General features: G+C 53.4%; 1 protein-coding gene across 1 annotated transcript; it reads left to right on the top strand.

The window, feature by feature from the left end:
* Nucleotides 1-408: 408 nt before the first annotated feature.
* TRIM63 (tripartite motif containing 63) lies at nt 409-10,923 on the top strand. Its single transcript, XM_004592368.4, has 9 exons — nt 409-592; nt 1,315-1,487; nt 4,925-5,093; nt 5,717-5,812; nt 6,694-6,927; nt 7,569-7,591; nt 7,920-8,044; nt 8,960-9,034; nt 10,353-10,923. The coding sequence occupies exons 1-9, from the start codon at nt 434-436 to the stop codon at nt 10,361-10,363; spliced, it is 1,065 nt and encodes a 354-aa protein (XP_004592425.3). The 5' UTR covers nt 409-433; the 3' UTR covers nt 10,364-10,923.
* The last annotated feature ends 3,948 nt before the right edge of the window (nt 10,924-14,871 follow it).

Genomic DNA, 14,871 nt, shown 5'->3' with positions numbered 1-14,871 from the left:
TGGACCCCTGAACCTCGCAAGGTCCAGGTCCCTACTGCTGGCCCACTGACCTGACCGCGATGGGGGCCTGACTTCTGGAGGGAACTCTAGGTACCCAAGTCGCCCCACCAGGCTGCCTCTGAACAGGCTGTTCTTGTTTTTGCTTCCCCATGCCCTCATGCCTGTGGAACAGCGCTTGCTCACCCTTGCATGTGATCTGAGAGGCTTGGGCTCCCAGGCCTGGAGGAAACTCAAGCCCCACCAGGCGCTTGGCATCGGAATGCCGAGTTGGGCCCCTCCCTGGGCTCATGTGACAGAGGCCCAGCTATAAATATCAAAGGGGCCCCAGACCCAGACAGAGTTCCAGCGCCAGGAGGAGACAGAGAGGTTCGGAGCTGGTGTTTGTGCAAGGGCAGAGCCCGGTCTTTAGAGCCAGACCATCCCCCACAAAGATATGGATTACAAGCCGGGCCTGATCCCAGACGGGAACCCAATGGAGAACCTGGAGAAGCAGCTCATCTGCCCCATCTGCCTGGAGGTGTTCACCAAGCCAGTCGTCATCCTGCCGTGCCAGCATAACCTCTGCCGCAAGTGTGCCAATGACATCTTCCAGGTGGGTGCCGGGAATGGTCTGCTCCTGGGCCCTCCCACATCTGGGACTGGCTCTTTCTGCTCCCTGGAGCTCCCCTGCAGAGAGGCCTCTGGTCTGGGTGAGGGCTGGGGAGGAGACTCTGGGCCCCTCCTGCCTCGGGCCTCTCCATGACGCATGTGTCGATCCCACCCTGCCCCCAGCTCAGCTTCCCCACCTGCCCCGAGCTCGTGGCGGCTGGGAGAGTCAAATGCCTCAGCGATAAGGGAGAATTGGGCGCAGAGGGAACAGAAACCAGACCCCTAGAGGCCAGCCAGCGCCACAGTGGCATAGGACCCAGAGCTTCAGATTCAGAGGGAAGTAGGCAGGCACGCCAGGCATAGGCCCCCAAAGCCCCCACCCCGAGCCTTCAAGAAGGGTACCAGAGGGCAGACCAGGGACGGAATTTGGCACTCAGCTGCCCTCCAGGGCCACCTTCCCAAATGTCCTTCCACTATTTCCTCTTCCATGTAGCCCCCGAGGAGCTTGCCCAGGTTGTAACACTCATTTATGAGTGGGCAAACTGAGGCTTGGAGAGAGAAGGTTGCTACCCAGAGATGGAAGCCAGGTCTGCTGACCGTGCAGCTGCTTGTCTGGGGGTCCCATAGCTCGGGGTCTCTGCTCTCACCCTCAATAACAGGGGGCTGGTAAGGGAAAAGGCTGGGGGTGGGTAGTGCAGACCTCACCTCTACGTTTGGCCCCCACAGGCCGCCAATCCCTATTGGACCAACCGGGGCGGCTCGGTGTCCATGTCCGGAGGCCGTTTCCGCTGCCCTTCCTGTCGCCACGAGGTGATCATGGACCGCCACGGCGTGTACGGGCTGCAGCGGAACCTGCTGGTGGAGAACATCATTGACATCTACAAGCAGGAGTGCTCCAGGTCAGCTGGCCCACCCCTCCCCCTTCCCTTGCCCCCTGCTCAGGGCCAGCTCTCCCTCCCACCCCCTGTAAGCCAGTGCAGAGCCCCTTCCTCCCCCAGGCTGGCCTCTGGGACTGCTCTGTTGGGAGATCCTGACACAGATCAGGGCAATGAGATGAGAGAGAAAGAGACAGGACTGGCACCCATGAGAATACAGCCACACTCCTTCCCATGCCTGGGGCAGTCAGGAGCCCACGCTGGGAATGCTTCACGGTGCCCACATCTCACAGATGAGGAAACACAGGCTCCCTAAGAAGTAGGAGATGAGCCCAGCTGTATTCTCCAATAGGAGAGGCAGAATCTGTGAGCCGTGGGGACGTCCACGCTGAGACTCAGTCTGGGGCCAGACGCAGCTGGGGGAAGGGCAGTACACATGAGGACACCCTGACACCACTCCCAGCTGTTGACCTCACGGCCTTGTTGGTTTCAAACCCTCCCCGAGCACGTGGCCGCGGGCAGCGTCTTGCCCAGTGGCACTGCCAGCCCAGGCCTGCGGAGGAAAAACCCTGGCTGGGGGCCTGCCAGTGCTGCCCTGCCCCAGCTCTGCCGAGGCTTCAGGTCTGATGGCCACAAAGGGGATGGATGGTAAGATGTGTCACTGTGACTGGGGTAGTGACGGGAAATGTCACAGAAGCACCTGCCATGTGCTGGCACTGTTTGGAGTGCCTCCCATGCCCCTCCCTGGCTCAGCCCACTTAACCGTAAGGAAGCGGAGGCTCAGAGAGGGTGGGAGGTTTTTCCAAGTTCACACAGCTAACAATGGGGGAAGCTGAGAGAAAAGGTAAGTCTGCCTGCGTGGTGAATATTTTTTTTTAATTTTTGAAGTGATATTACTTATTTATTTGAGAGAGAGAGGGAGGGTGGAAGAATACATGCTCCCGTATGCTGGGTTTTTTTCTCTAAAAGTCTGCAACAGCTGGGCCTGGGTTGGTGCTGAAGGTAGGAGCGTGGAATGTAATCCAGGTGTTCGTGGATGACAGGAGCCCTGTTCTTTGAGCCGTCACTGCTGCCTCCCAGTAGTTGCATCATAGGCAGCCCAAATCGAGCTGGAGCTGAGAATCAAGCTGAGCACTTGGATTTTGGGGTACATGTGTCTCGGCTGAGAGGTCCCCTGGTGACTGTTCTGGGCCACCAGTCTAGAGGGCCTATGGACAGCACACACAGAAATGTTGACAGACTGTGGAATGTTCTAGATGTTAGCAAAATCTGTAACTGAGCTGAAATATTAGTCCTCTCTGCAGAGTAGGTTGTGTTTGAACCTGTGGGGGTTCTGCATATCAGGGACTCAGCCCAGGAGCCGTGCTTGGCTGGGCCCCTGCTCAGTACTGGGCACCTGACACCACAGCAGAGAACAAAGCTGCAATAAACCAAAGAACTCGTTCTAGTGGTCTGGACTCAAAGCCAGAGGGAAGCCTGGGCAGGGCAGCGGACACAGGCACCAGACCTTGACAGCTTGTCTGTCTGCACCACTGCCTGGCCAGGGGCTCCCTTCCTTAGGGGAGGAGACAGGTGGCATATGGAGGCCCTTGTCAGCAGGCAGTCCCTGGACTCTAACATGTAAGAGGACAAGTGTGGCCAGGGACTGGTTGAATAATGGCCAGTAAGCAATCATTCAAGGTAGTCAGAGGTCGCCCCTGACGCTTGCTGGGAACCAGTCATTGCCAACATTGTGAGATTCCGTAATGGTGATGTCAGGGGTTGGAGTCACTGCTGGCTCTACATGAGTGGGTGTCACTGTGGACTCACTGCTGGCTCTACATGAGTGGGTGGTCCAGCTGGCATGGAGAGACTTAGTTTTTTAAAAAAATCTCATCTTTGTGCCATCATTGTAGTGCTTTAAGTTAAGCCACCACTTGCAATGCCAGCATGCATCAGTTCTGTTTGAGTCCTGGCTGCTCCGCTTCCAATCCAGCTCCCTGCTCATGAGCCTGGGAAGACAGAAGAAGACGGCCTGAGTATTCGGGCCCCTGTCACCCATGTGGGAAGCTTGGATGGAATTCCAGGCTTCTGACTTTGGTTTGGTCCAGATGTGGTTGTTGTGGGCCATGTGAGGGAGTGAACCAGTAATGGAATCTCTGTTGCTCTAACCCGTGAAATAAATAAAAGGACAAATCTTAAAGAACATTGAACCTAGGCTAGGAAAGGGCCTTGACACGCCAGAGGCCGTCAGTGGAGAAAACAGATAGAGGAAAAGGCACCTTAAGAACAGGTGTTAGTTTGGTATATGCTTGCAGTGAGGGAATCTTAACTGAATTTGAACTGTGGTTATGCAACAAGGTGGAGGAATCCACCATAGGGGGAGGGTTTGGAGAGGGGAGGGGAGAATCCCAGAATCTGTGAAACTGTGTCACATAATACAATGTAATTAATGAATAAATTATTAAAAAAAAAAAAAACAGGTGTTAGGAGCAGCAAGGGGGCAGCGGATCTGGAAGAGAATCTGCAGGTGAGGTGCCAAGGCCTGGGCTGGGCTTCCCACCTTCTGAAGCCTGGCTGGGGCTACCCTCGTGGTGTGGTTACTGGCCAAGTCCTTCTTGTATTCTGTTACCACCTCCTGTGGCACCAGGCACCATCAATGCAGCGAGGAAGACAGCGGGCAAGTTTCCTTATGCTTACGGGGGTTATGGCCTGCTGGGTTCAGTGCAGAACTGAGCGACACCATCCGTGTAAACAGCCCAGCCCCCAGTAAGCAGGAGTCACCAGGAGCCAGAGGGACTATAATTAGAGCAACCAACTCCTAGTTCCCCTGGCCTGACCTGCAGGATGACCTTGGTTGAATCAATTCAGTTTCCCAGGTTGGGAGAGGTGAGGGTCCCAGCTTCTTCTCACTTAACACTTCTGCATGCCTACTCTCAGACCTGTGGCTCCTCCCCTACACTCTCAGTCCTGGCAGAGCCCACTAGACATGTGGGTCCCAGGATGAGGGGACAATTGCAATGCCACTAGCTTCTCTGGGTTGGAATTCTTAGAGGATTGAGAAAAAAAAAAAAGGTTTGGGGCAGCCCCTCTGGTACAACTGCCTGTGAGGCCAGCAAGCCCATAAGGAAGTGCCAGTTCGAGACCTGGCTGTTCCACTTCCGATCCAGCTCCCTGCTAATGCACTGGGGAAGGCAGCAGAAGATGGCCCACGTGCTCGGGCCCCTGCACCCATGAGGGAGACCCAGATGGAGCACCTGCTCCTGCTTTTGGCTTCAATCAGCCCCAGTCAGCCATTGTGGTCATTTGGGGAGTAAACCAGCAAATAGGTCTCATTCTTTGTCTCTCCTTGTCTCTCTATCACTCTGCTTTTCAAACCTTGGGGGAAAAACGTGTGGGGCAGCTCACTACCGAGAGTTCAGCTGTAAAAGGGGGGTCACTGGAGCCAGGGACCCTGTGACCTGTGACCCTTCTCTTTTCAGCCGGCCCCTGCAGAAGGACAGCCATCCCATGTGCAAAGAGCACGAAGATGAGAAAATCAACATCTACTGCCTCACGTGTGAGATGCCCACGTGCTCCATGTGCAAGGTGTTCGGGGCCCACCAGGCCTGCGAGGTGGCCCCGCTGCAGAGTGTCTTCCAGGGCCAGAAGGTATGGGTTCCAACTGTGTTGGCCCCCCAGCCCGGGGCCTGCTGAGCCACACCTGATGATTCAGGAGACAGATCTGCTGAGCCTGCCTTTCAGGAATAACCCCTGGGGAAGAGACTGCCTGGGAAGCAGGCTGAGCTCATGGTTATACTTAGAAGCACCTGGGTGTGGCCACAGGCTCGAGGTCAGACCCCAGGGCCAGGCCACACTTTGGCCTCCAGCATGCACTGGGACTCAATTTTCACACTGGCCTGCAGCAGGAGGCAGCTGGGAGTGCTGTCCCTGGGCCCCAGACTGTGGCAGACACCCCACCATCCTGTTCAGACTGCCAGCTGCTGCTCTGCCTGTTCGTTCTTCTCCCACTCTCCAAATGTACTTCTTGTCTTGGCTCCGTCTTAGAACAAACCCCTCCTTGGCTGGTACCTTGCTGTGTGTCTTGGGCAGCTCATCTCCCCTCTCTGGGCCTTGTCTTGTAACATGAGAGGGGTCTGTGAAATAGACAACAGCAGTTCCTTGACATTCTCTGCTCTGGATGAGAGTTGCACCCCAGAAAGAGGGGCCACACTCCTCAGGGTGGGGGTGGGGTGAGCAGTGCCCTGAGTCTATTTCTCTCCCCTGCTGTGTAGACAGAGCTGAGTAACTGCATCTCCATGCTGGTGGCAGGGAATGACCGCATGCAGACCATCATCACGCAGCTGGAGGACTCCTGTCGAGTAACCAAGGTGAGAGGACAGAATGGCCTCACCTTGGGGTTGAGGCCTCCTACTGCAGCCTGGTCTATGGGACACACACACTCACAGATTGGGACTGAAGGCTGGGGCCTGGAGCCCAGGCTGGATGAGCAGGGATGGCAATGAGGGAGTCACAGGCTGGTCCATTCGTGCCCTCAACAAATGCTTCCGCTGCACAACTGGGTGTCAGGCCCTGGCCTAGGCTCTGGGGATGGGAAGTGATCCAGACAGACTTGGTCCCCAGGGACCGTCTGACTGGCTGTTTCCAGTGTGCACACAGCACTAACGGCCCACAGACCTCTGCTCCCCAGGGTGCTGTGGACCCTTCTTTAGGGCATGTAAAACAACCGCAGGCTCAAGCTGTGCACTCCACATGAGCTCCCAGGGCTTGCCCAGCTGTGGGGTCCAGGAAGGGGAGTTTTCCAGCCCCAGAGACTTCCTCTGTCATGTGGAGGAGGGATGTAAAGGAAGAGGATGTGCAGGTGCATTGGGGGGAGGCAGTAGGGGCCCCCGGATGGAGATCTGCTAGGGTTGTGTCCATTTCACAGAAAAGAAAAACTAAACAGAACATTTGTGCTGCATGAAAGATGCCTGCCCACCTCCTTGGGGGTCCCACAGCGCGTAGCTCCCTGCACCTAGGCTTGTTCCTAGAGTGGGGACGAATGTGATGTGGGGCTCATGGCAGTCAGGGTGCAGCATCTGGGTGCATGTGTGCCTTGTGAGCAGCTGGGACGCCTCGGCCGTTGCTGTCTTGGGAAGCCTGCCTCTCCAGTTCTGTAAGATGGGGCTCCTAGGGTTTTCTCCTGGGCACACCTGTCAAAGCAGGCAGGAGACAGGCCTGCAGGATGTGACAGTGACGTCTGTGCCCACAGGAGAACAGCCACCAGGTGAAGGAGGAGCTGAGCCGCAAGTTCGATGAGCTCTACGCCATCCTGGATGAGAAGAAGAGCGAGCTGCTGCAGCGCATCACGCAGGAGCAGGAGGGCAAACTCAGCTTCCTCGAGGCCCTCATCCAGCAGTACCGGGAGCAGCTTGACAAATCCACTAAGCTGGTGGAGACGGCCATCCAGTCCCTGGATGAGCCTGGCGGCGCCACTTTTCTCCTGGTGAGTCACACCAGCAGAATCCAGCTTGTGTTCCTCCACAGGCTGCTCACGCATCCTGGGACATGCAGCTGCCTCAGTGTCCCATCTGTAGAATGGGCATGCAGCAATTGCTACCCTTCTCTTACTGAACCTATGAAGATGAAAGAGATGCTAATGTTATGCCCTTCTCAGCCACCATATGCCCCTTCTGGAGACTCTTAACTGGATTCCTTCTGTAAGTGAGGGGGTGAGGATCCCTCCTGTAGGCCAACTGTACTCCACAAGGGCTTGCTGGGAAGAACAGAGAGGGCCTGGTTGTGTGAGACTGAGTTCAGCTCATTTAAAGCGCTTGTGAGCCACACTTTGCCCCAGACAGTGGGTACAGTGGGTATCTGGGGTACATGATTCTCAGCTCGGCTGTTTCAGGGTTTGGCTGCAGTTTTAACTGAGGCCTTTAGAAGTCAAGCTCCTACCCAGACAATGGGCCAGGGGGATTCCAGGGTGATGACCAGGACCTGTTCAGGTTGCAGACAGATGGGAAAGATCCAATGTGTGCCAGCCTGGAGGATGAGGGCACAAGCGGGTACCCAGCCACTCTGGTGGCATTTCTGCCAGTATGTCTTCTGCAGTCCTAACCCCTTGCTCTCTCTCCTCTCCCACAGAGTGCCAAGCAGCTCATCAAAAGGTCAGTATGTCTGCCAGGGCTGTGGCCCAAGCCTCCGGCTCCTGTCAGGGCCTCTGCCCAATGCCCTGCTCCCCGTCCTATTGCACACCATCCTCAAGAAGGGTCTCACCCCAGCCTGTCTTTCCTGGCTGTGGCATCCCTATTTTCCTGGACCATCTTTTCCGCTTGAGCCTAGAGGGAACACTGCCTCACTGCCGGGGTTCTCTGGGTGGCAATGGGGTGCGGGCAAAGCACGTGCACTCATGGAATTAGAGTGAAGACCCTTCTTCCCACCCTGAACCCTGAAACCTTACCCTGCTCTCTAGCCCCTCTAACCTTCTCCCCACAGCATTGTGGAAGCTTCCAAGGGCTGCCAGCTGGGCAAGACAGAGCAGGGCTTTGAAAACATGGACTATTTCACATTGGACTTGGAGCACATAGCAGACACCCTGAGGGCCATCGACTTTGGCACAGGTAAAGTGGCAGAGCCATTGGCCTGGTTTTCTTGCTGGATGTCCCAAAGCCAACATGAGCCTTGCTATTTGGATAGCTGGAGTTGCGCACATAGCGTCCTCCTGTCTCATTCTCACTTCTCTTCCCTGGAGCGCATGTGACAATGTAACCAGAGCAGTAAGGAAGGAGGAGATTTAGGGAAACCCTCAAAGGAGCCCACATGTTAATTTGCTGAATTTCACAGGGTTTATGGGTGTATGGGATTTGGCGAGGTGATGTATTGGTCAGAGAGGTGAGGTCCAGCTGCAGAAGGACGAGGGCCCTTGTTGAGGAGACACAGCTGTGACTCTGGTGACCTCCAGCCCTGACCACAGGCCTAAGGAGGAGGCTGGGGAAGGGGGTTGGGGATAGGCCATTGTCTCTGGCAGTAGAACTTACAGGCCACTTCTCAGGACAGAAAACTGGGGGGACCCGTGTCCCTAGTCACTCCTCCCTGTTGCTCAGCTTCAGGGAATAATGGAGAAGAGATGGCTCCAGCCTGCTTCCCACCACAGGTGGGGAAGGAATGAGGAAGCTGGCGGGGCAGGGGTGCTGAGCAAGCAGCCTTCCAGAGCTGAACGAATTCCTCCAGGACAGACTTTGCCCCTGCCGTTGTGCAAGGAGATGCTTTGTCCCGCTTTTCCCAGGGACTGTTTGTTTACCTGGGAGATGCATGGAGCAGAGAAGGTGTGCCTCTTAGTCCTGTTCACGCATGGGGTAACAGGCAGGCGCTGCAGCTGCCAGGACACAAAGGAGTGCAGCGTCTCTCACCCTACAGCGGGGAGAGGCAGTGTGACCTTAGCCAGTCCTCACCCCCGCACCTGCGGGCTGCACTAGGGGAATGGGTGCTGGGGCTGAGGAGCCAGCCCACCCTTACCTGCGTGTTCTTTGTCACAGATGATGATGAGGAGGAGTTCCTGGACGAAGAAGATGATCAGGAAGAGGAAGCGACTTCAACAGGGAAGGAAGAAGGTAGGGAATCCATTCGCCTTCAGTAGTTCATTCATTCATTCATTCATTTCTTCACTCATCTCATAACAAGATGAGATGCCCACTGTGAGAAAGCTGTTGTGCGGCTCCCAGCACATCTTCTCTCTCCCATCTATGCATACTAAAAACATCCCATTTCACAACTAATTGAGCTTCCTAATGGAGAGTCACACAAACAGAGGTCAAAGACAGTGGGTTAAGCCGCTGCCTGTATCATCAGCATCCCCTATGGGGACCAGTTCTAATCCTCAGTACTCCACTTCTAACACAGCTCCCCGTTAATGTGCCTGGGAAAGCAAAAGGAGATGGCCAAAGTCTTCAAGCCCCTGCACCAACGTGGGAGACCTGGGAGAGACTCCTAGCTTTGGTCTGCCCAGCCTTAGTCATTGCAGTCATCCTGGAAGTGAACCAGCAGACAGAAAATCTGTGTCTCTCCTCTCTGTAGATCAGCCTTTCCAATAAAAACAATAAACAAATTTTTTTTAAAATACAAAAAAAATATTTATTTAAAAGCATTGCAGAGAAAGTGGCAGAAACAGGGAGACCTTCCATCTGCTGGTTTACTCCCCAAAAAGTCACAACAGCCAGAGCTGGGTCTGGCCAAGCAGAGAGGTAAGAGCTTCTTCCAGGTCTCTCACCTGGGTGCAGGGGCCCAGAGCCTTGGGTCAGGCTCTGCTGCTTTCTCAGGTCTTTAGCTGAGAGCTGGATCTGAAGTTAAGCAACTGGGACTCAAACTGGTGCCTGAGTGGGATGTGGGGACCACATGTAGAGGATCAGCCTGTTAAGGCACCACACTGGCCCTGTCTATTCCCTTTAAATGAAAACAGCCCTTGCTACTGCATCCTGTCCTCCATGCCAAGGCTGCTGGCTCCCCTTCCACCTCTTCCTGCACCCTGAGTTTGCCAGCCTGGCAGTTTGTTGAAAGTCAGATTCTGCATTGCATCTGTGCCCTTGAGCTGTTTGTAACTCTGCTAAGGCTACACTCCCATGTGTGTGTGAGGGCCTAAAGAAATTGGCTTCTCAAGGTTGTAGTGGGCAGCAACTAGGTCATCAGTTGGCCCCGTGTCTGGTGCATAGAAAGTATGTGTTAGCTGATGTCATTTTTGACTCCATCATTGTCAAAATTAAATTTCAGACCCACTGAAATGCAGACAGCCTGCCTCTTAAAAGGCTTGAGTATTTGAACAGCTGAACTCTGGTGATTTTAAGAGGAGGAGGCCAGGCAGAAACTGCCCCCGGGGTGGGGGTCCCCACGTCCCCTGCCTCACCATAGGCCTCTGTGTCTTTTTCTTTCTTGCAGGACATCAATAAGGAGCTGGAGGAGAAGGCCGACCCTCTAGATGCTGAGACTCGGGTGGGTGGGGCAGGGCCGGCTGCCTTCAAGACAGGACTGGGGTGGGAGGGGCGACGAGCAGGTCTTCTCTCTGCTGGGAAAGCAGGGCCTCGGTAGCATCCCGCCACTGTGTCCGGCAGCTGTTGAACCCCGACTGGAACCATGCTGACACCACCACACAGGCCACTTTTCTATGTCAGTGCAAAATGGAATATTTTGTACATTTTTCAAATGTGACTTTTTTTTGTATATACTTGTATATGTATGCCAATTTGGTGCTTTTGTATGGAAACTTTTGTACGATAATGCCTGGTCATTGTGTGACTGGCCATGTCAGAGAGCGGGGAGGGAAGCCAGGTTGATAGAGCTGCCCACTTCCTCTCCCTGGCGGGAGGACTGGGAAGCACCTGCAAGCCTAGATGGAAACGTGTACCCTAGGTCAGGGCCATCCCCAGCCCCGGGGAGACCCCTGGCTCTGTGCTATCTGTTGTTTCAATAAATGCACAATGCTCTCTTCCTGTTACCACAGAAGAATTAATCGTGGCTTATTCTACTTGTCTTCCTGGAGGAGAGAATCCAGGGTGCTTGAACAGAAGCCCAACAGGCAGGAGAAGGGTCAGGTGAGGGCCAGGGTTCCAGCCTAGCGGGGATGCCCTTTACCCCCAACATTTTCCCAGCGTGTGAGATGTGCTCAGCGGTCACTGGGAGACAGAGCCTCAGGCCAAGTAGCGAGGCTTTGGCTGCAGCTGCAGTCCTTGGGCAGGTGGAAGGAAGCAAGGAGCTGGTGCAAAGTGTTGCAAGATTGAGCTGATAACCAGTGGCTCTCTCCTGAGAGGGTCCCAGCCAGTCATCAAATATACACGTAGGGGCCCATGTTGGGGGGCCTTGGGTTGAGTTGCCTACCTACAAAGCTGGCAGTATTCCAGATGAGTCCTGGCAACTCTACTTATGATCCAGCTCCGTGCTAAAGCACATGGAAGACAGCAGAAGAGTGCCCGGGGAGACCCAGATGGAGTTCCAGGTTCCAGGCTTCAGCTTGGCCTGTAGCCATCTGGGGAATGACTCTCTTTCTCTCTCTTTCTTTCTTTCTTTCTTTCTCTCTTTCTTTCTTTCTTTCTTTCTTTCTTTCTTTCTTTCTTTCTTTCTTTCTTTCTTTCTTTCTTCCTTCCTTCCTTCCTTCCTTCCTTCCTTCCTTCCTTCCTTCCTTCCTTTCTTTCTTTCTTTCTTTCTCTTTCTCTCTTTCTCTCTTCCTTCCTTCCTTTCCTACCTTTCTTCTTTTTTTTAACTCTGTCTTTCATATACATATATAAGCTTTATTTATTTTTAATGGAAAGATAAATCAGATATCCAGAGAGAAGGAAAGAAAGATTTTTCCATCCATTGGTTCACTCCCCAAATGGCCACAATGGCCAAAGCTGAGCTGATTTGAAGTCAGGAGCCAGGAGCTTTTTCTAGATCTCCCATGTGGGTACAGGGTCCCAAGGCTTTGGGCAGACTTCGACTGCTCTTTTCAGGCCATAAGAACTGAGCTGGAAGGGAAGCAGAACAGCTGGGATATGAATTGGCAACTACATACGATGCTTACTCTTGCAGGCAGAGGATTGGCCACTTGAGCCATTGCACTAGCCCTTCAAATAAATCTTTAAAGTACACACACATACACACACAAATTCTGAACAGTTCAAGAGAGAGGCAAAGACATAAGTTTGCCTACTGGGCCCTCCCTGTGTCCCAGCTCTCAGTAGTGAGTTTGTCTCCCAGAGCATTAACTGCTCTGGCATTCCCAGGTGGGGTCACTTGGCCCCTTGGGTGGGGAAGTTGATGACTCCCCTATCCCCAGCCCGCAAGGTACCCCAGAGGCTGCTGGCAGTGGTAGAAGGAGCCAGGGCCTGCGTGGTCTTATCACACCTCATGTCAGGTGTGCTGGAACCAGACTGGCTCAGGGAAGGCCAAGGCAGGCACCAACATTAGGGATGGCACCATAGCGAGGCCACAGTGGCAGCGGGCTCTCAGTGGGCAAAGGGCCAGGGACCTGCCAGAGAGGCGAGAAGCAAAGGCTGACACAGTGTGGCCTTGAACTCCAGGGAGCACTGCCAAGCCTGTCCTCTGTGCCAACCTGCAGGACATGCCGGAAAGGTTTCAGGCTGCGAGCAGTCCAGACATAGCAAAGGCCAATTCATGCCCAGAGAAGGACCCCAGACAAAGACCATGCAACCCACAGTGCCTAGAACACTGCCTGACCCTCCGAGTGCTGTACCTATTTAGTGAGCATCCTCCAGAGCTAACGCACTGTGAAATTCACTCTGCATACGTGCTCCACACCTTCCCACTTTGGTTGGCTTTCACTTCTAGGATTTTTTTAATTATTATTTTTTATTATTATTGTTTTATGATATGGTTCCATAGGTTCTGGGACTTCTAGTCCCCTTCCCCAAGTTTCCTCCACTTCTGGGAGTTTTTTCTAAGATTAGGTCAGTACCTAACTTTGAGTTTTTAAAAATCTATTTAATTTAGGGCCCGGTGCAGTGGCCTAGCAGGTAAAGTCCTTGCCTTGAAAGTACTGGGATCCAATATGGGAACCATCTAATCCTGACAGCCCCACTTCCCATCCAGCTCCCTGCTTGTGGCCTGGGAAAGCAGTTGAGGACAGCCTAAAGCCTTGGGATCCTGCACCAGTGTAGGAGACCTGGGAGATGGCTCCTGGTTCTTGGCTTTGGATTGGTACAGCTCTGGTTGTTGTGGCCACTTGGGGAGTGAATCAATGGACAGAAGATCTTCTCTGTCACTCCTCCTCTCTGTGTATCTGACATTCAAATGATAATAAATAAATCTTAAAAAAAAAAAAAAGACTGCTTACTTCCAGCCGCTTCTCAATGTCTGAAGCATTTTAATTTTTATAAAATTGCATAGAATGTAAACAACAAATTATTGTTAGGATGAAGTCCTGTGGCACAACCTCTCAGGTCAAGAAAAACACATGGTGGGCCTCTGCAGCTCTCCATCCTGCCGGCGAGCTCTCCGGCCCAGTTCCGCCCACCCCCATCTCTGGAAGGCCCCCATCTCTGGAAGGCCCCCATCTGGTCTGTTGGTGATCCCATCCTCGCTGGCCTGGACAGTTTTAACTCCTCAGGGATCTGAGGCTAGAAAAGACAGAGGTTCCAGCAGGTGTAAGTCATCGCAGGACTCAATCCCCCGACCCCCGGACTCATGTCTCTAGGTTACTGATTACATGGAAAAAAGTGCATTTCACAGATGTGTCCCTCTGGGGAGGGAAAGAGGGAGGGTCACAGTAAGTCTTCACAGTCAGTTCAACAATCAAATTCCAGGAAGACAGCTGGTGGTTACACATGAGGGACTCAACTTTGCTGTCCTTGCAAACTGCCACACTTTTAGTGTGTGTGTGTAGTTCTGGGGCCGCCAGCTGCCTTGGAGAACATACTGCTGGTGCTGCAAGAGAGAGAGAAAAACGGGTCTCCAGGGTTTTCCCAGTGAGTCTTGGGGACACTGCAGAGGCTATGCACCCAAATCACAGAAAAGGCTTACTTACCCTTGAGAAGCTTCACACACACACACAAATCTTGGACCATTTTTTCGGGTCTCTTCTCTCTAGGAGCCCACTCCTGACTGCTGTGGCATGAGACCCCTGTCTAAGGGTGGGGACAAAGCTCAAAGGGCTGGAGTAACAATCCCATCTAGCCATTAGAAGGGTGTGCTTGATAACTTGCTTATTCTCACAATAAGCTAAAATCTCAGAATGGTGCACTCACTGCCTCCTTGCTATTCTCACAATAGAAATAGAAACCCAGGGGGGCCTGTGTGGTGGCTCAAAAGGCTAATCCTCCCCCCTCCCCGGGGGTGTCCTCATCCCACATCGGCTTCAGTTCATGTTCCAGCTGCTCCACTTCCAATCCAGCTCCCTACTTATGGTCTGGGAAAACAGCAGAGGACAGCCCAAGTGAGAGACTCAGAAGAGGCTCCTGGTTCCTGACTTGGAATTAGTTCAGCTCCGCCATGGCAGCCATTTGGGGAGTGAACCAGTGGATGGAAGAGCTCTCTTTTTTTGTCTTTTTTTCTGTAAATCTGCCTATCGAATAAAAATAAATAAATCTTAAAAAAAAAAAAAAAAAAACAGAGTTTAAACTTCCAGCAGCCTCTTGGCTGCTGGTGGGTCTCAGGACAGGGCGTCTCATGCCTGGATCCCTGACTCCAGCCACCACGTGCACGTGGTGAGCTGTCCTTGGGCGGACAGTGTGCCATTTGGTGCCACCTGCTGGCCGCCCGACCGGGCAGCTCTGGGGTTTTCAGTCTTTGAATCGCTGCTTAGGTAGCTCCAGGTTGAACCCACTGAGCTTCTAGGATGTAAATCAATCATAAAGATTCCCAATGACAGTAACTCATCCTTTGAAAAACTTGTAATTACTGAACAATGCTGACGACCAAATACCAGTCCATGCAAAAGCTATGGCTCGGGGCTTGTCCAGCAGAA

Source organism: Ochotona princeps, chromosome 2, assembly GCF_030435755.1.
Source record: "Ochotona princeps isolate mOchPri1 chromosome 2, mOchPri1.hap1, whole genome shotgun sequence".
NCBI classification, from domain to species: Eukaryota; Metazoa; Chordata; class Mammalia; order Lagomorpha; family Ochotonidae; genus Ochotona; species Ochotona princeps.
This window is presented reverse-complemented; position numbering and strand designations above follow the sequence as displayed.